Source organism: Microtus ochrogaster, chromosome 1, assembly GCF_000317375.1.
Source record: "Microtus ochrogaster isolate Prairie Vole_2 chromosome 1, MicOch1.0, whole genome shotgun sequence".
Taxonomy (NCBI): Eukaryota; Metazoa; Chordata; class Mammalia; order Rodentia; family Cricetidae; genus Microtus; species Microtus ochrogaster.
Window position 1 is genome coordinate 59818353 of NC_022009.1, and position 22012 is coordinate 59840364.

Consider the following 22012-nt stretch of genomic DNA (forward strand, 5'->3'; position numbering starts at 1 on the left):
ATTTTACACTCTCCTGATTTATATCATCTTGAATATAAGAATAAAAACCAAACAGAAACCCGTGGTACAAGTAGTGAACAGGAGCCCTAATATGGCCTGGATCACTCATATACCAATAGAAGCCTTGCAGGAAGTGACCTCCAGGCCCACTGCAGGAGAAGGTGGCTGAAGGAAAACACCTGTGCATATGACAGAGATGGGAAGTCAGGAGCGCCTGATTCCATCAACCAAGACTTGCTATCTCTACTGCACTGAACTCCACTGTGTCTCCAGCCCTGGGTGTGAGGGCTGTGCCCTCAGTACAGGCAGTTGAGTCTCTCTGCATTGAGGACAGAATGGGTATTCCCTCAAAGACTGTAGGCTGGAAGCCTAACTCCTCGACGTGATGGCGTGGGGGGGGGGGGAGGATGAGGCAATTGAGGCAATTGCCGGGCAGGCCAACTCTCAGGAATAGGATGATCACTCTTAAGACGAGATGAACAGACATCAACCAGCTTTCTTCACCTCCCTGTCTTCCCACACAATCCGCATTAACCAGACAGGTGGCCTTCACTGACAACTAAACCATTTCATACTCCAGTCTTAGATTTTTTAAAATTTACAGAACGGTAAATCTATGGTTTAAGCCAGCATGACCATGATGTTATAACCTAATAGTCCAAACTAATAAAGACACCCTACAGAGGCCCCTGCTCCTGAGCTCAGTTTCCAACAGAAGCTCACACAGCAGCACGTGCGATGCCTGACCATCAACAAGGAGGCTGGGCCGTTGCTGCACCTGACTGCGCGCCTAATGGAAGCAACATCCGATGTGCACTGAACACCTTGCTAACAGATATCCCTGCACCTCCCTCAGTTCCACACCAACAGCAGATACAAAGAGAAGCACTCTGGGTCAGGGGTCAACAGAACCAATATCGCTGTACCGCTCTCCACCCCCCCCCAAAAAAAAGATGCCCTAAATGATGTTCGCCTGTGCCCAATTCTCGTGCTACCCTGGCCAGAACATGCTGCATGTTGCATGCTTTGTTACATTCTCTTCATGCCTCCTTTCAACGTGGAAAATGAGAGCAATTTTGCTTTTATGCTAAAAGTCTTGCAAAAACCTGGATACTATTCATCTATTTTTACAGAAGAAAGCCAATATTTTAAAGTATTTATATAAAACCCAAACTGTGTAAACAGTCTGTTTTCATCATCAGTGCTGATATTCAACACAGTCTTATTTTTCAAGCTGTAAAATTATATATGAGTGATGTGCTTTAATTACCAAACATCACCAAATTTTTGTTTTGTGTCTAGTATGCACTAGGAAGCTATGATGAGGAACACACTGAATGCTGGTGTCTTCTAAGCGTTTCCACAGTAACATGTGCACATGGAGCACTTGGCTGGTACCTAGAGAAAGGCAGATGCAGCGGACAGGAGGAAAAGACCACGGGAGCTATTTCCTACAGACTATGTTTGATTTCTTGAATACAATAAGTTGGTAAAGTTAAATCCTGTTATCCAATTCAATCCCGTTTCTTCATTTTGGCACAGTTTTAGAAACACATGAAATTCTATCAGCAAAAGATCAGGCTAGCTTTGCCAGTCTGCCAGTGTGATGACGACAGAATTAGATTCTGGGGCCAGAGATGCAGCTCAGGGTGTAGTGTTGGCTTAGCACATGCATGTCTAGTGTTGGGCTAGATTCCAAACACTGCAGAAATAATAATAATGGTAACAATAACTGCTGTTATTAATAATATATATATTATAAACACAACTATAGTTATAAATAACTATTATTATATTAATAACAATTGCTGTTATTATTGCAGTGCTGGGGACAGAACCCAAGACTTTTTCAGGCTAATCAGGCACTATAGCACCCCAGCTCTAATTCTGGATTATTGATGAACAAATTTCAGATGTCTTATTCCTAATCATTGTTTTATGATAGCTACAGTCAAATGCGGATTTAAAGCACCAGTTAATTTAAAAAGAACACGAACAAATTATGTGAAGAAGCAAATCAAAACTCTTTTTTTTTGGTTTTTTCGAGACAGGGTTTCTCTGTGGCTTTGGAGCCTGTCCTGGAACTAGCTCTGTAGACCAAGCTGGTCTCGAACTCACAGAGATCCGCCTGCCTCTACCTCCCGAGTGCTGGGATTAAAGGCGTGCGCCACCATCGCCCGGCTCATTTTGGTTTCTTTTCACACTTTGACGCAAAGGCTCACGATGACAGTGAGAATCCACCATTCCTCCCGGTTCCTGGAAGTCTACAGTGAGACTGCACCTCCTAGAAATGACAACTTACATGTCACCACAACAATATGGCTGCCCAAATAAGACTAAAATGATGGCACTGATAGACATGCTAACACCCAGAGGGTGGAAACTTCATGGGGTCCCACAGTACACAAAGAGCTATAGGCAGCTGATCACAAATCACTTCCTTTTGTCATTGACTTTCTCTATATATTCTCTCAATTTTCTTTTCTTTCTTTTTTCTTTTCTTTATCAAAACAACAAGGAGATAGAAGTATGGCTTTCAACCAAAGATTCTCTTTACCTTCCTTTCTGGCTCAGCTTCTGACATTTACGGACATAAAACAGACTCAGGGTGGATGTCAAAAAGCTGCAGCCAATCATTATTCAAAGCCACATTCGTTTTCACAGGTAGAGGTCACCACGTGTTTATTAAGGCACACCTAAGACTTATGCACAGTATCCAGGAAGCAGTTTCGGGAAATTAAAGCCATAGGACAATTTCAATCATCTATAGCAGTCAGAGGTGACTCTTGGCTGCGCTCATGAAATATTGTTATCCGCAGAGTGCTGGAACTATATATTATGCTTTGCAAGAGGTTATAGGGCTAACAAAAGCATATCAAAGACTTCCAGGCCTGAAGAACAGAGCACGCAGACGTGAAAGCCCTAAATAGGCGGATGCCACACAGCATAATATAGTGCCACAGGGCATCATGACTGACACATTACATTAGCAGGAACCAGGAGATTTTTTTCAGAGTAAGTTGGGTGTGGTAAGGAATACAAGTGTGTGCCGTAAAGAACATAACAGCAAATACCAAGCATATAAAGTTCCAGAGTCCCAGTCTGCCAATGTCAACACTGTCACAAGATTCTGTGCTTTGTTTTCCAGCTCTTATTTGTAATGATTACACATAGTCAAGTCTCAGGGGTTACAACAGAAGTGGAAGATTTCAGTGAGAAAATGTGTGTGTGCGTGAGTGTGCATGTTTGTGTGCACGTGTGCTTGTGCCTGCGCGCAGCATGTACAAAAGCATGCAAGTGTGTCTGCGCATGTGTGATGGTCTATTTTTTTTGAGCCCAAAACCTAATAGAGTCACAACATGTTGAGGGGAATAAGGGAAAAATGAAAGACAAAAATATTAGCAGCGTATAGAGAGTGACCGCATACGGGTGGTGATACTATTAATAGTCTGCTTTGAGAAACCTGAGCCATCTCAGAAGAATCTACTTCTAGCTACTAATTGCTAAATCATTTCTATAGAACTTGGGCTCAGGATTAGAAAGTAAGTAATCATCCAGGCCAGGATCACTGACCAGAAAAAGGAGCAGAAACCTGAACTCTCCTCCAGAGGTTTTACAGCACAGGTCCCACGGCTTGTTGAGTTTTGTGAAAAGCTGTCGTCTCATTATTTCCTGATTTCCTTTTCTTTCTCTAGGAAATGTGAACCCTCCACAGTGGAGCACGGAAAGGCATGATGAGACAAGACAGGCCGAAATCTGTCGGCCAGACTGCAGTTACACGCCGTACTCGAGGGCTGGCATTTTCAACTCCGTTTTCTACATCTGAGAGTCAGCCTATGGGACCAGGACCTCTACTTCTCAGGCCTGCTCCACCCCTCCACTTGTCCTTTGATCTCACACCATCCTCATCATCCCCCTCCAGTTTGTCTACTCTTCCTTCCTGCAGTTTTATGACCTGCCCCCACTCAAGCATAGTGTTACCCTGCTGTTACTTCAATCCGGAAACAGAAATCTTCACCGTTCAATTCCTTAACAATATTGACCACCCTTCCAGGTGCAAACTTCCATGCTGCCAATGAGCTCATGCCCCAACCCACAGGCAGGTAAAGGGGCTGAGAGCAAAGCAACAGAAGAATGGAAGTGGGCTTCACAGAAACAGCTAATGACCCAGGAGGAAGACAATTTTGCACTTTCATCAGACATCCGATCTGGGTTTCAAACACTGAACTGGAGCGCACCAGACCCCCAGGCGTAGGAAGTACAGGACATCAGTGCAAAGTAGATTAGCAGAGCCTGGGAAACCACATGTTCTCTCTGACCGTCGGTCCCTCTCTGGCCCAATAGACTCTTAGTGGCAGGTGTCTTTCCCTGTGCCCTTTGCTCAACAGATGGGCTGAGGAGAATTCAGAAGAATCTAAAAAGTAAGGCACGTCCCTCTTCCTATTACAGATGCTTCCATCTTGCTACATCCGTGAGTGCTGTCCCATCTTCATGGAGCCTGGGTGTGAGAGCATATTATCTTCTGTATCAGGTCTTCTTTACTGACAGTTTCCAAGGTCACATAAAATTTGGTTAAATGAGTGTGTTCTAATGTTCTTTTGTTAGCTTGTCTTTTGTTATAGGGATGCTAGCCATGGCACTTGTCCTAGATGAGAGAAAGGTAGTTGTGTGTGTGTGTGTGTGTGTGTGTGTGTGTGTGTGTGTATGTGTGTGCGCGCGCGCGTGTGTGACAGCGTGTTGTATGTATGTTTCAGAGAGAGGGCATTTGGAATAACGGTGAAATACATAAAACACCCATGCATGGCTTGCAGCATTGGATATGGCTAGAAGAAAAATGAGATGATTCTTGTGTTCATATTTCTAGAAGAGCATCTCCAAATATCAAATTTTCCTTTTGGCAAAAAAGAAAGCCAAGTCCAGAAGACAAAATAGGGGAGAAGAACTAACACAATGGGGTAGAGCAATCTGGTAATTACAGTGGTTTTATCATGTATCTGTGTCTTAGACATGTTTCTTTGTGGCAAACAAAAACTTAGTAATACCATATAATATCTTTATGCTAGATTATGCCATAATTCCACACATCACAGCCCACACATGTAGACATATGAAAATGTTTCATGATAGTGTGAAATCCAAAAGAACTTCAGGGGCATATCCCACCATCATTAAGGCCCCATTTGTCTGAAAGCCTGCTCTTCCCACTTTGAGAAGATAGGCCTGGACAAGCAGGACAATATACACACTGTTTGTCCAATTGTGAAATCATATTAAGATTAGCCCTTACATGATGTCCTCTCAGAAACAGGAACTTTAGATACATATAAAAAAGGACAGGGTCGTGTCACTAACAAGACTTCCTAGATGTATACCAGAGAATAACAATTACACAATATTGTATTTCCATGAGCTACTCAGACCCAGCACACAATGCTCAAACAAAAAGCAGTAAGTACTAGCAGATAGGCCTCTGGACAGGTCTCCATCTGGGCTACAAGTGACTTTGGATTGAGGCAGATAGAATAGGTACCAACGTGAGTCCCCCAACCTCCTGAGTATAATGGGTCAAGGACAAGAGCCAAGTAAGCACCAAGTTTCCACTTCCAAACTTATTTGTCTAGCTCTAAGGAAGCATCTACTCAAATGTAACAGGAATTCAACCTTGGTCCTAAACCGCTCGCCTATCTGAAAGTAAAACAAGGCATGCTATCGACTGAGGGTCAAGTAACAAAACGGTGTTTTCTTGCAAGGTTTCTGAGGAAGGGGAATGCGCACCTTGCCTCAAAGGTGCAAAGAAGCAAAGGCATTGCCAGCCCCCAGGAAAATGCCAGGGCAGGACCTGGAAAGGCTTCCCAGCTGTTTGCACCAAGATCTATCATTCAGATAATCTGAGAAGTCCCATTCCACCCCCAAACAAAATATACTTTATAAAATGTTCCCTGACTTAAGGGAACCGCCATCATAGCAGAAAGTTAATGTCTGTCAGGAGGTGAACCTGCACCCAACACCTTACATGATTACGGAAAATGAGGGTGCTTAGCACCACGGTTCATGCATGAGTGTGGCAACTGAATAAGGACAGACATACCATGCTTAAACAGAGCCCTGCCCCTCTCTCTGCCCAGAAACAGCCACAGCTTCATTTCCAATAGATCCTGAAACAATGAATTAGAGTTTTTACATTATTTTTTATCTTACACATGTCTGTACAACACATGCATGCCTGGCTCACATGCAGGCCAAAAGAGGGTGTTGCCTCCTCCCCACCCCCTAGGACTGGAGTTAAAGATGGTTGCAAGCTGCCATGTGGGTCCTGGGAACCAAACTGGGTCCTCAGCAAGAGCAAGCAAGGGCTCCTCACTGGTGAAGCATCTCTTCAGCCTTTCAGTGAAGTTAAATTTTATAAAGATAGAAAAACTCTTCCTCCCCAGGGTCTCCCTTGGTTTTAATCAGCAGTTGTCCTGTGTGTTTTTGCTCCTCTGGAGAAACCAAGGCTGTCGTATATTTTACATATTCAGCATCACCGCCTGCCGTACACACAGGCAAATTACCATTTAAAATCTGTAATGTTTAAATTGAAATAGAACTTAGGTGTACAATGGCAAATAGTCCCACATTAATCGAGTTGCAGGAGACATACTCCAAAAATTGACTGAAGTCCATGATATTAGAAAGACAGAAAATTTATCTAGTTTTAGTAAATGTCAAATCAGCAGCTATTGCTTTTAAGATTAATAAAAGATGTAATGGCTTCTAGATAGCCTCTAAATAGAGATTACTATGAATGGGGAAGTGATTTACCAACAGTCACCACAATGAGATTTCTTTAAAGGTTACAATCATCAGTTATTCAGCTGAAACACTGCTGAGAATGCCTGGTCATTTCGTGAATAATGCATAATGTTCATTGTAGATTTGATCTGTACTCTAACAATACAGATATTTCTAAAATAATAGAAAAAAAACTATCTGTTGCATCCCAATTGCTTAACGTATCATTTCCATGAGGCAATTGACTCAAGACATATTCCACACTGTCACCTGAGTGTTCTCCCTGCTAGCGTACCTTGTAATAATCTGTATACAATGGGCACCACACAACAAACTCATCAACCTTTGTAGACTGCTAAGAAAAGATGTGATGAATGCAGGGCAGAGTGAAAGACCTTCCGGGAAGCAGCAAATTAAAATGATTAAAATTCGACGGAGTTGTGTGGGACAAATTTAAATTTTGGCTTTGAAATTTAATTATTAGCATGATCAACTCATCACATTAAAAACTGTTGCCTACCCAGTGTGAGTACTTTTCATATAAATTTCAAAATGCCTTTAGGTTTATTCAAGAGGCTGTTTGGAGAGGCTCAAAGTATAATGTCTGTCTGTTTTATTGTTGGATTATGAACCACACTTCACCGGATGCTGCAGGCTATTTATATAAGCTTGTTTATCCATACGAACTTCTTCAAGGGCACAACATAGAAGACCTTAATAAATTAAAATGAATTTCTTTTGATGTTGTTGTTTGATGACTGTTTGATCAGAATGAGTAGCAGTTTTGCACTAAAGAGCCATAATAAAGCAGTAAGCTGTGCACATAGTCTATCGCAGAGCCGGCTTGCAGAGAGGGCTCCTGCATCCAGGGAACACTTGTGAGCCCGAGCACATAGGGTAGACTCACTTGAGCTTCTAGCTTCAGTCCCAGCCTTTTGCCTGTTTACTAGCAATGAACATGTATCTGTTGGGGGATGATGCTCTTGTACACTGTAATAAAACACTGATTGGCCAGTATCCAGGCAGGAAGTATAGATAAAATGACCACACTAAGAGAATTCTGGGAAGAGGAAAGGCACAGTCGCCAATCAGACACAGAGGAAGCAAGACGAAAATGCCTTACTAAGAAAAATTACCAAGTCGTGTGGCTAAACACAGATAAGAACTATGGGTCAATTTAAGTTGTAAGAGCTAGTTAGTAATAAGCCTGAGCAATAGACCAAACAGTTTACAATTAATATAAGCCTCTGTGTGTTTATTTGGGAATGAACAGCTGCAGGACCAGGTGGGACAGAAACTTCCATCTACATGTATAAATTTTCATGCTCTTACATCACCATTAACTAAGAATATCTGTTATCTCTTAACCATAACAGTGAAAGAAATCCATTAGTAGTGATAGTCTAAGCCTGACAAAATCCTCCCTGGAATGTTTGCTACGGATGACACAACATGAATATCGTTCCCAGCAATGATATGGAAGGTAAGAACACGGGGTCTGCTCTTAGATCTGCTAACCAACCGATCACTGTAAACTCCTCTCTCATCCAAGTAAAATAAGTCAACATGTCTATATGACCCAAAGGTTTACATCTGGAAAAGACCACAGTTCCGAACAGAACATGTCTATATGACCCAAAGGTTTACATCTGGAAAAGACCACAGTTCCTAACAGAACATGTCTATATGACCCAAAGGTTTACATCTGGAAAAGACCACAGTTCCAAACAGAACATGTCTATATGACCCAAAGGTTTACATCTGGACAAGACCACAGTTCCGAACAGAACATGTCATCTCATCACACCAGGACTGAGTGGACAGACAATACAGCCCTCATTCTCTTACTATATTGGCAGCCATCCCTACCAAGTGAGCCTTTTTCAATTTAAACTCTTTCAAAATGGAAGCAAATTATAATTAGGCTAAACAAATAATTATAAGTTCAGTCCATCAACTTATATCAAATTAAATAATGTGTTTTCACATTGTATGCTTTCTGACTCACTGAACTTATCAGTTCCTTTTAGATGGTTCTAAGGAAGCATGAAGCTAGCCACGCCTGAACTGGAGCAAACAGTATATCTGACATAAGTGTACTAGAATTATTTGTACATCTTTTTGAAATTTCAGAGCTATTTTGGTATCTAGAACATGCCATGGTGTATCACCAAGTTGATATCTACATTGGCCAAGGCAGAACAGCCAACAGAAATGTACTTTCATCTTTTTCATGTTGACATCCTATCCATGAGAGGTACCTTGGGTGTGCGCTCTTCAGACTTTGAACAGCATGGACTCGGTCACTGGTCTACAAACTGTGACTGGTGAGCCCCACTGAGTGGAGGCTGCTGTGTGGCCTGTAAATACAGTTTTACTGGAACAAGCCACATTTATGCCTTTACATATTGTCTGTGTCCTGATCTCGTGGACTTAGTGGATTCCAATACCAAAAATATTTACTCTAAGGTCCTTTATTTAAAAAAAAAAAGTATGTCAATTCTGTTCTAGAAGAAAACAACATGAAGGAATCTGAATTCTAACCTTCTTCTCACGACCAGAGCACAATTCTTTTTGTTCTTGATCACATTTTTCCTTCTCCAACCCCTGTCAGATTCTCACCACCTTCCTGCACCATCCAACTTCAAAAGAAAACCAAAAAAAAGCAAAACAACAACAAAATAATAAGAAAAAATGACACAAATAAACCATGGAGATTACTGTATTAGGCAATTATTCCTGGACATGGGGCTGACACACTCAGAATTACTTCCAAGAGCACAGTTTTTTAGTCCAGGTAGAGTCTGTCTCCCTTATCCATAATGTTGGCAGCTAGAAATGTCACAGATTTCAGACTTTGGGATGCTTGCATATATATATATATATATATGAACTATCTTAAAGAAAGGAGACATGTCTATGCACAAAATTCATTTGCATACCACACTGAGATAAGTTTATATACTATTTTTAGTAATTTCATACAGGTACACAGCAAAGCTTTCTCATGGGGGCATCATGTTGGTACTCTGAGTACTAGAGAGCTTCTAAGTTTATAGCTTATGATTATGAATTTTCAAACTAAGTGGTCCACACATATATGATTGCAACTCTTAGCATGCAGTGACAGTCACAGCTTCTGATCCTTTGGTTTGATCAGAATCCACCTGCTAGTACACTTTCCAAAACTTCCCAAACACAGTTAAGGCTACAAGGACTTTTCCAGAGGTAGGTGGCAGTCCAAAATCACCTGAGAATTATTTTTGATGGACATGGAGGCAGATGCCTTTACTCGCAGTACTTGGTAGGCAGAGTCTGAAGCTAGCCTGGTCTACACAGTGAGTTAAAGACAAGCCAGAGCTACATAGTGAGACTGCCTCCTCCTGACCTACTTCCCTGAAACCCCAAGAAAATGGAGCTAGAGAGGACTTGCCTGTTAAGGACCTGGGGCTTGGCTCCCAGCACATTGGGCAACTTACAATCCTCTGTAAGTAAATCCAGCTCCAGGGAGATCCAATGCCTCCAGCCTCCAAAGACACCACACTCACATGTACACAGCCCCACACAGACACTATACATATACATAATTAATATAATAAAAATAAACCTCAAGGAAAAGAAGCTCATTTGCCTTTCTCCCTCAGAAGAGATTATGTATACCTCTCTAAATAGTCCATTTCTATACCATGCTTGAAAAGGTTCTACATACAATGTTAGAACATGAGGACCCGGGAAATCTCAAGATTTTAGGTCATCCACTATGAATGACATGCCAATAAGAAAGGAAAATCAGCCAGGCAGTGGTGGCGCACACCTTTAATCCCAGCACTCAGGAAGCAGAGGCAGGAGGATTTCTGTGAGTTTATGGCCAGCCTGGTTTACAGAGTTCCAGGACAGGCTCCAAAGTTATAGAGAAACCCTGTCTTTAAAAAAAAGGGAAAGAAAGAAAGAAAGAAAGGAAGGAAGGAAGGAAGGAAGGAAGGAAGGAAGGAAGGAAGGAAGAAAGAAAACAATGGTCAATACCACATATACATCAATTAATTCATACATATTTGAATGCTAAAATGCCATCAAGTTTTAGGGGTTTCAGGAACAAACAAGAAAATCCTGAAATTTAAGCATCGAAAGGACGGGACAACCATTTGAAAATAATTTTAAGAAAAACGATGTCAAGGATTTGAAGAACAAATATATGTTTATATTCATAACCTTAAATCAATGTGTCCATAGAGAAACATGAAAATTTAATATATGGATTGATTTTCAGGGTCAATTAAATCATTAATTCAAGAACACCTGCTCTGGTAAGGCCTTGCTCTGTTCCTATCTTTGTTTGCTTAACACAAAGCACATTAGCTCCACCTATTAACCAACATCCCCACATGGCAATGGCAAGAAGGTACACATATTTGTATACCATAAATTAGAACACATATGCAAATTATTCCATCCTGACTCCTACGCAATCTTTTATCATGTCAAAGGATGCATAGGTGCACAGACTTTTTGAAAATCAAATAGAAATAGAAGAGATTTATTTCACCTTCACATGGTGTCTTTCTCATGCAGAGTTCAGATTTCCACATTTGTATCCCTTTAAAGGATTTGATATGCAGGAAAAGAAGAAAGGATGCTGATGAACATTTCATTCCAGAGACAGCCACAGACCACCATAATGCATACAACACAGTGGCCAACAACCTACCTTTCACTGAGGTGTTCGGGGGCGGGCCTTCCATCCTCAAGTTCCACGGAGGGTCCCCTTGGTTGGCAAAGTCCCTCATTTTGAGATAGCTGATTGTGAGTCGGATGATGGATGCCTTGTCGAGCTGGCTGGTGATGGCTGCTGGGAGAGGCAACAACTTGGCCAATTCATAGAACTCGAAATTTTCCTTCCCCCGGCGGGAGCGAGCAGCGTCTCTGGATTTCTCCTTTCTCAGTGCTTGTAAACTGAAAGCAAAGAGGAGGGAAGGGTTTATTTAGAATATGGGATTATGTTCTTTATAGTCTATCACCTTGCCACCCAAAATATACCAAAAATGAATTCAGAATTCAAGAGCAACAGCTAGATGACTTTCAAGTAATGCCCATGGTCCCCTCTTGTCACAAATCCAGGTATGACTAATAAAATTGTGTCTTGCTTGTGACAGCTGCCCAGGCACTGGGATACACATCCTGTTTCTAAGACACAATGCTTACAAGTGAGGCATGATGTTATAACCATAACCAATTTAAGACTCAGCTCGTGTGGCACATGCTCCTAGACCAGTTCTCATTCAACTTCTGCTGCCAGGGGCTTCTTTAATCATTACGGCAAAGACTTTGTAATTTTTGTTTCCGCCATCATTTTGTAGAACAAAGGGAAACAGGGATAGAAGTCACTCTGGCAGGATCAACAAAGATGCTGCTCCAGTGTTCCTGGTCCTCTTCAAGGATTTTCATGCTTCCAGTCCCATGAAGAGGACAACACACTGAATATGATGCCCACTTGATGAGAGGGTACTATAATTTTGTGTAAACTGGCCTGCATTAGCATAGGCACAGATTCTGGGATGCCAGAGAATACACTGCCTCCACCCAAAGCCAAACCTCATGATAACTTGGGTTTTATGCCGAAAGATAAGCTCTGTCTGGCTTATTAAAATTTATAGACATTATAGATACATTGCTGCACAGAAGAGGCAACAGGTTGGATCCAGAATTTTCCTTTAACTATTCATGTGCATTTCTGTTTGAAGTGTGCTCACGTTGCTGAGGGCAGGATTTGGCACAGCTGAAGCTATGTGCGAGCGTCTCCTCCAAGGCATGCTCACTGCTTTGCTACTGATGAGCAATGCGCACAAGCTCAGACCCCAGTGATGGCTAACTGGGTTTATTTACAGCACCAAGGAACTCATAAAATAATTGGTGAGTATCTGCACTACTGTATGGGGACATTTTAAATGTTTAAATCCACATCATGGATTCCCATTAAATAAAAAGAGCAACAAGGAAGGAAGTTCAGAGGAATATTCAGAACAGTTTCAGCAGTATGGTTCCCCTCTCCATAAATACAAACTGGAGAATAATAAGCCAGATCACATTATAGCAGCCATGAATTGCTTACAGTGGAAAAACTCATCCTCTCCATACACCCAAAAGCTCTTACAGAAAATTTACATAATTTAAGAAACATCACGCCACTTTCTAGGTTAATATTCCAGCTAGCATATATGCTTATTATATATAACATATAAAAATGAATATATATATATAACAAAAATAACGCTAATATTTTAAGTCATTTAAGTAACGAAACTTTGTTCTGCAATATGATTCGGATGGTAACTTTATTCGGAAACATACGATGCCACATACTTCCCAACATCTTGACCATGTTTAGCTATTGGCTTATTGAAAGCTACGTCAGGTACAGATGTTTTACCATCTGACATAGTATAAGTATAACTAGGATCCAGGCTTAGATCTTAGACCAGGGGATCTTAGGCCTCCTTTTCCATGGCACAACTAATTTATTTCACATTGGCTAAGTGGGCTGTGCCGCCAATACCAAGGATTTCACCCTGTTTTTCTTCAACATGTGTGGAGCAGGGCCAGGGTAGTGGGTGGAGTTTAGTGTGCTGCTCTCTTCATGTACTTGAACCCAACATTGCGTCAGGAGCTGGGTTAAGCCATTTTCAAGGAAAGCACGGGAGCAGGGGATTTCAGGCCCTCTAAGGTTGAGGAAGGACTCCAGTGAGTGAAGAAGACAGCGGAGAACCAGTGGACCTGGAAGTCAACAGCCCTAGCTACGAGATAACATATGAGTTCAGCTGGCCACTGGGAATGCCAGACTTCCAGTATGACCATTTATAAATTTTAAAAAAATATCATAATTTTCAGAAGAAAAATTTCAAATTTTTAATATATTAACTAATAAAAGATTTTTTTTGTTTAACTGTGCATGCCAATAATGCCTGTTATGGTCAAGTTTGGGATCAGTGACTCATTTTACAATTGGGTCATAATTGGGGAGGCCAATTTTGAAGGTAGTTTTACATGGATGATATGTGTAATTTTCCTTGTCACCTAAATGATCATAAATGAATTCATTCATTATCTAATTAATATTCCTAATATTTACACTAGAATTTTTCCATGTAACTAAAGCAAAGTGGATGATTAAGCAATTATTCTGAAATTGATATTAATGAATAGGCTTGTCAATAAACCAAGGGAAAAAATTAATCCTCATGAGGGCTGGGGATGCAAGGAGAGGAGAAAATGAATAGGGAAAGGGTGATGGATGGGCAAGGCTAGAGCTGGCTGGAAACAAAGATCACAGTGGTAGGCTGCACACACGCAGCGTGCGAGCACACACGGCGACAGAATACTGTGCAATAAAAAACCAGAAGAGAGGATTGTGAAAGTTCCCACCCCAAAGAGATGATGAAGTTTTAAAGAGATAAGTGTTCAACCTGATTTAAACATTATACAATGCCTACATGTGTTGAATATTATACAGGGTACCTATAAATACATATAGCTTTAATATTTTGTCTATGCTAAAATATAAATAAGTAAAACATGAAGACAAGGTTTAATTAAAACACTAAAAAATATCATAAGGAGGATCAAACTGTAAGACTTCAGAGATCAACTAATAACTTCCAAAGGGTTGATAGGGGAGCAACGATTTCCCACCCCAGGGAAGAGTGCATTGCTACTAAAAGATACAAATTCTTCTCTCTCTCTCTCTCTCTCTCTCTCTCTCTCTCTCTCTCTCTCTCTCTCTCTCTCTCTTCTCCCTCCCTCTCACCTTCTCTCCCTGTCTTCCTCTCTCTCTCACACACACAACACACAGACATGCACGCACACACACACACACACACACACACACACACACACAGAAGCACACATCCTACCTCCCTGTTCTCTCTGTCACTTTCTCACCTCTACTTCCTCAACTCTAACACACAATATACCCCCCCCCCACTGAAGTCATGTTCTTGGCCATTATCTTAATAAAGGGTTTCCATGACTCCCACATCACATCATTATGCAGGCACCATAGTTCAGAAGACTTTCAGAATGACAGCACTGTGTCTATAATAAGTAGTAATTGGTTTTGAGGGCAACAGCAATAAAATACAGTCAAAGGATTATAAAGGCTGTTGAGACTCTGGTATAATAGATGAAACTAAAGATCTTAAGACAATAACACAGCTTGCGGATTAATCTTTTGCTTGGTTTTATGAAGTAGAGCCTAGCTATAATCAGTTCTCAAATTGAATTAAGGACCATGTTAAAAACCTAAAATAAACTTTGCTTCTGTATATTTTGTTCTAGAAAAAACATTTTGGCTGCATTTCTCAAATATAAAAGATGTGTGTGTGTGTGTGTGTGTGTGTGTGTGTGTGTATGTGTGTGTGTGTCTTTCTGGATATAATCTTTCCAATGCTCTGCCATGATCAATCTGATTCTTGGTAGAAGAAACAGAATACCAATTCATCCTCAGCAAAGACTGTGACAATATCAATGCTCTTTGGTGACAGCTCCATCATCTGCTCCAAACACCTTAGCACACATGTACATATACCCTCCCACGAAACATCACATGCAAAGTTGTGTTTATATGTCAGTTCTTCAAGAGATGTGTGATTTTCAGATTTTCAAATGGCTGCAATTACCCCAGCCAAAAGGGGAATAATAAGGCTAAAACTTATAGTTCCTTGTTAGAACATAGGACACTCAGATGAATATTTTATATAATCTTTGTTCAGTTACTTATTAACTATGCAAAGCTCACTTCTAATGCCTCGAGTTTTCTCATCTGTGAAATGGGATGACACTTCTATGTGTCTCAAAGTGTCTGTTAGAAATAAAGTAAAATTTTAACGAAATTAAATCTAATCTCATTTCACATAGTTTGATTCTTTGAACATCTATAGTGCTCATTTCTAATGTAGACACTCCTTTCACTAATGTGGGTAAAACAATACCCTTTTATTTCCGATACTGAGTTTTCTTTTCTGTATGGTAGTTATTATTCTTAGGGCCTATCCATCATATGCCACGGGTATACTTAATGAGGTATTCAAATAAATATGTACACATGTATAATTAATAATGTAAGGATGGATGTTTGTAAAAAGTTTTTGAATAGAATAATGAGCAGCCATTTTCGATAGACAAAAACATGGTCTTCAGCTGCAGGATTAGTAATTTTGTTCGTTTATTTTAAAAAAATGAACATGCAGATAACTATGAAGAGAATAGATTACCCAGGAAGATCAAAATATGTATGGAAAAATCTTAAATTGTGATAGTAATTTTAAATCACAAAATACACACAGGTTCTCTTCAAAGGAAGACTGTCTTTCAAAACATCCCCCAGAGCTCAACATCTGAATGGTTTCTGAGTCAAATCCAGGACCATGGAGAGCTCATACCACTAGGAAGTGTGGTGATTTGACAGGCTTTGCCCCTCAGCATCCTCGCTGAGGGTCATGCCAAACTGAGAGATTGGATTAAATACAGAAGCTGAGGAACGGAACTAGAAGAACCAAACCACAACTGAAGAAAGGCACTGTCAGTATCTAAAGGCCAATGTTCCAAAGTTGATCATGACCCATGGCTTTGAGTATCAACCACTTATCGGCTTACTCGTCTACTGCAGGGAAAGATAAAACTTTGAATTGATTATTCATTAAATTACAAAGAAATGGCATCTTTTGAGGCTGATCAACATTAGCCTTGCAAAATTGATTTCTTTTGGCTTCAAAGTCATTAAAATGGCTAAAGTTATTACTGAACTAATGCAATGGGCTATCCGTAGAGGCCCACGACACAACAACCAGAGTGCACGCAACAGTCCTGGAAGATCAATAAGGAAACCCAGGAAGAAAAGGCTGCCTTCCGCTGCAGCCATCTCTTCAGACACATGCTTTTGCGGACTGGTTTGTAATGTAGATGTATTTCCTTTGCTACTGACATTCTCTGATATCCCTCCACATGAAAACCATACCACCAAGCCTCAATCTAAACACCTTTTGAAAAGTTTTACAACCTAACATCTGGTCTTTCTAAAACAAACAAACAAAAAAAAATGTGTCAGGGTTTGGTTCTCTCACTGTAGGGGAGGACAGGTGGGGTAGAAACAACTTTAAATTTTGCCTTTAAAAGGTACTTCTAAGGAGCCAGACAGGCAAGATTTTATGGATTTTCCTACTTGTTTTGCTTAGGAGAAGCCAGCACTACAGACTCCTACTATTTATCAATTAATCTGGCATGCAGCCTCAAAGGAAGAAGACAGACCCATATTAAAAATGTGGCCATCAAAAATTCATCAAAGGCTTCAGCATTTTAACTCATGAACCTTTGAACACCGGTGCACCTGTCAGAACTCTGGTCTGAGTTAATGGCGAAGCTACAGCTACTCCAGTACCTACACCTGCCCTGACAGGAGCTGAACAAGGATCCTTCTCTGGAAAAAAAAACAAAACAAACAATTCCATAAGCTTTTTGGCCCTTCCTTCATTACTGTTAGGAAAAACAGCCCTCCCCACCCTGACATCACATAGAATTCGAAGTCAAGCAAATCAATTTGCCACAGAATAGAAACTCTTTCTGGTGTACCCTGAGAATAAATGTAAATGCAAGGTAGTATAATTGAGAAGTGCACAGACAACTATGGCTTGGCCAGAACACGAACAGCGACGCTCACAAATCGGGTTATTTTAACATTCTTCAAGAGAAGGGAATCATTTCAGAAATCTTTCTCTACCACATGAAGCCAGCCGGGAAGTATACACTAGATGTTAAGACTGGAACCTCAAGTTCAAGGTAAGAACTCGGCTGCTTAACTAGTGTAGTGCTCATAGCTGTCATCATTAATTTACGTTAGCCTCTGTAAACATCACGAGTATAATAGGCCAATTTCACAACTAAATATAGATGCACATTTTGCCCTTATATAAATGGCAGATTGCCACTGTAGATCATCGCCGCCACAACACGTCAGTGAAGATGCACGCTGTGATGGTCTAATGCGCACACGATATATAAAACCAGTTGTAATGGTTGTTTGGAAGCAAAGTGGAACAGCAGCAAGATTTCATTTGTTCCACAAACTCAGGAGATATTAAGCTGGGCTGACAAAGACGGTTTGATGTGCTAAATCAGTTTGACCTTCATTCTTGCTTTATTTTCTCATTTAACATGAGAAATGACCAGTATTTTTTTCCACATGTAAGAAAATAAGAAACGGATTGCTTTTAAACAGTGTCAAAAAAAAAAAATCTGTGGCTGTTCACATTTGATAAAGCATCCAAACCAAGAGGCATGCTTATGGTTTTTAAGCTAAGATATATTCTGATGGAATAACCGTGGCCCTTTTGACTTGTGGTAAAGTAGATAAAAAGAGTAATTAAAGGCATTCATCCAAACGCCTTCCCCCATCTTCAGAAAATGTCTTGTGTATGTTTGAACTTAATAATTAAATTAATTGCCTTTACCCAATGAGCGTTTTTCATTCCTAACACTTTAAATAAGAGGATTTTATTTCCGAATGAGTCATTAGAACAGTAACAGAGAGAGCTGAGCACTCTGCCCAGGCCTTTCCAACTCGTGTTCACCTGGGTTCAAATAACCCCTGAATGAACCATAGCAAGACTAAGCTATTCACTGTGTGCCTCCGTATGGGCCCAAAATCTCATGAATTAAAGTGCTTTGTTCTTTTTTTTCCTCCTACAACTTCAACATACACAACTGGCAGTTCTATAATAATGGGGGGAAAAACACAGCTTTATCAAGTAATTTCTCTCCACCCAATAAATAGCACTTTACCTTGGGGCCACTTGTATATTTCACACCTTAAATTTCTATTTACCAAATCAGCTAATCACTTCACAATTGAACTCAGAACAACAACAAAAAATTATCAATTAAAGTGGTTGAAACTCCTGCAAATTATCATTTAGGGATGAAGTAATTGCTTTCATCAGGGCAGAAAAGCCCGCCAGAAGAGAAATGTCACTTTAGATTAGTGTTCTCACTCCTGAAGCCATGGATGACACCGCTGATATAAGACTAAATGCCAAGACCAATCAATTGCTTTTGTGGCTCTGCACTGAGCTGCTGTAAAAGGGGCCATTTTCTAGGATCTACTCTTCATTATAGTAAATGCTATCTCCTTGGTAACATAATTCCATTTCTCATAAATTCTGTCTGAGAGCATTGTCCTAACAATGGATGTTTGTGGAAAAGAATGCTGTTGGTTTAATGCACAGAATTGAGTGTGAATGGCTGTCAAACTGCTATAGTTTACTAGTTCTTAAACATAAATTGAAGTCCAACATTAAAAAGAATTCTTGGGAGAAATGAATGTCCTGAACAAGGGGAAGATACTAAATTTGAAGGCTCCGTGCACTATGCTGGGATTCTGACCATTCGAGTGTTTATCTGTCCTGTACAATAAACCCGCCAGTGCACAGTATTGGTTAGCAGCAGTTCAGGAACACTTTGCATACTTTCTCAGCAGTCTGCTTTGCAAACGCGAAACCTCAGAGGCTAATATGAACTCATTAGGCCACTGCCTGTGCGTCGTGAATAGCCACACTGAATTTAAAGAAAAAGAAACAGGTATCCTTTAAACTGGGCACTTCCTAGAAAGCAGCCAGATCTTAATTGATATTCTTCAGCCCCTGGATCTGGACTGCAAGCTCCAATTAGAAGGAAATGGAAGGAGCTAACACAGTGAGAAGGTGCAATTCCCTGCACCAGACTCCTCCAGTCTGAAGTTTAGAAAGAGATTCAGGATCACGGGGCTTCGCCTACATGGGATAAAGGCTTTCTCCTCCTGGTGAGCACACATATGTAACTTCCATTAACTGTAACAGGAGGCGTGAGCACACATTGAGAAGATGCTGCTGCTAAACATGTGGAAGTGGTGGAGGATCTCTGCTGGAAGGAGAGGGAGAGTGAAAAGTGGGCACCCTTTGGTTGAATAACCTTTTCTGACCTCACAGATGGGGGCTACTGGAATTCCAGTAATGTTAACGGCAGGACATGGAACATGTTATTTCTGCTTCTTCAAAGCACCCATTACTCTCACAGAACAGCATGGGACTTCATGTAGTAATAAATGCTAACAAGTTTGAATAGTTACTATCTTCCCACCCAGTTTCAAAATGTTTGAAAGGCAGTCCTCATGGCTGCCCGTATCAGCAGGAAGACATGAGCCAGTATTGGTGACTACATATGGGAGATGTTCCACATGGATCCACCCAACACTGAATCAAAGTTGCTTTCAATCACGTAATTTCCATTGCAGGTGAGATAGGGTAGGAGTCTGGGGTTCCCTCCAACTTTTCATACTCATCCCTAAAACCAGGGAGACTTTTGGCTCAGGCAGAGCAGTCCCTGGGTGCCAGACTCTTCCCATGCTACAGGTGGGAAGACCCTAGATCAACTAGGATAGCTGATGTCTACAACAGGATTCAAAGTAGAAAGAAGGGGCTTGTATCTGGTGGCCCTTGGCAAGGAACACAGCCTGTCATGAGCATCCAGGTGCCACTGTGCCCCTGCAGAGATAAAGACGTCACGATCCATTTCCTCTGTTGAATGGAGACGACACTGACTGAGCTGGATTTAATAGAATCACCTGCATAAATTCCATGAAATTGTTATGAAAACTTAATTCTTTGATGAAATATCCAACAAAATCCCCATTTTTTAGGCTTCTGGTTATGTCATTAATGGCTTCAAATAACAAGTTCAATTGCTTTGGAACTCAAACTCAAAATGGCCTGTTTATAAAGGAAAATCCACTTTTTCTTTCTGTTTTCTTCAAGGGTGATTTCAAACACTTTTGGAAGCACAACAAAGTGAAAGAGCTTTTTTTTGTTGTTGTTGTTGTTGTTGTTTTTTTTATTAAGAAAGAAAAAAAAATTTTTGCTTGCAAACACAATAGGACACATTTGCCAAGCAGGGAGCATGAGCTGCCAAGTATGAAAATATTTAAGCGTGAAAATGAAAGTGTTGATCATATGACCATCTTGTGTACGCGTGCACGCACGCATACATGCGCACACGCACGCACGCACACGCACACACACACACAGACATCTACAGGTCATGCTTGACCAACATCAGGGAATATATCTGTGTAATTTAACTATCTGCATTCGTTTGGGAAAGAAACACTGCTGAGTAAAAGGGCCACCCATTCTTTAGGCACCACACTCAAATATGAAGTCCAGCAGCCTGAAGAACTGTGTAGTATCGGCTGTTCTCACTTATCCTGGGTTTGGGGTGAGGGCTATATGTGCGGATGATTGCATATAAACGTGTGCATGTGTGGACACTTACATGTAGAAGCCAGAGATAAACACTAGACATTGTCCCCTTCACTTTCTGCCATAGTTTTTGAGGCAGGGTCTCTCCCTAGAATCAATGCTCATTGCTTTGGATAGGTTGGCTGGCTGGCAAACGCAGGGAAATTCCCATTTCTGCTTCCCCTATCACTGGTAGGTAATGCCATAAGCACTTGTGACCATGTTCATGTGGATGCTGGGGACCAAACTCCGGTCCCCGTGCTTACATAGAAAGCACATTACCAGCTGAGCCATCTCACTGGTTCAGTAAAATCTAAGACACAGATTTATTTTATTTTTTCATCTGGATTCTAAAAGCAGTGTGTGGCTGCTAGGGTTTCAGGGAAGGCTTCATATTCAAAGGTCTTAAAAAATCCATTTTGAAGCTCACTTCACAGACACTGTTAAGAAAAAATAACCAATGGTTTTGAACAAAATATATTTCTGAAAAAATATTCACCATATCTTTGAAAATAAACTTTAGAATTAGATCATGGATTATTATGGAGACATCAAACACTGATGCTGGAAAGGTCATCAATGGCTTGAGGAATTTATTTACAAAATGTTGGTTGATAAAGGTAGCTTCTAAAGAGCAAAAGCACACATAATCAAAATCAAATTATCTACATCTGCATAAACAGAGAGCAGATGTATATATCTAGATAAGCTTCCTTCATATAAAATTTTAAGACTGCTCACTCCTACATGGTAAGATAGGAGCAAAATAATTGTTGAAATGTATGCAATGAACAGCTTTTGTATGGTTATTTGTTTTGTGTGGGTATGTGTGAAATGAACAGCTTCTGTATGGTTATTTGTTTTGTGTAGGTATGTGTGCAATGAACAGCTTCTGTATGGTTATTTGTTTTGTGTGGGTATGTGTG

At 40.7% G+C, this 22012-nt stretch overlaps 1 protein-coding gene across 4 annotated transcripts in view; it reads right to left on the bottom strand.

Annotated features, from left to right (window-relative positions):
- Npas3 (neuronal PAS domain protein 3) overlaps nt 1-22012 on the bottom strand; it is an 817920-nt gene that overhangs the window by 552198 nt on the left and 243710 nt on the right. For 3 of the 4 annotated variants that reach the window (XM_013347258.2, XM_026781890.1, XM_026781886.1), the window contains one exon: nt 11477-11721. In XM_013347258.2, the coding sequence (XP_013202712.2) occupies nt 11477-11721 (245 nt within the window). Of the gene's footprint in view, nt 1-11314; nt 11366-11476; nt 11722-22012 lie in introns of all 4 variants that reach the window. The other variant, XM_026781883.1, reaches the window with a different exon arrangement.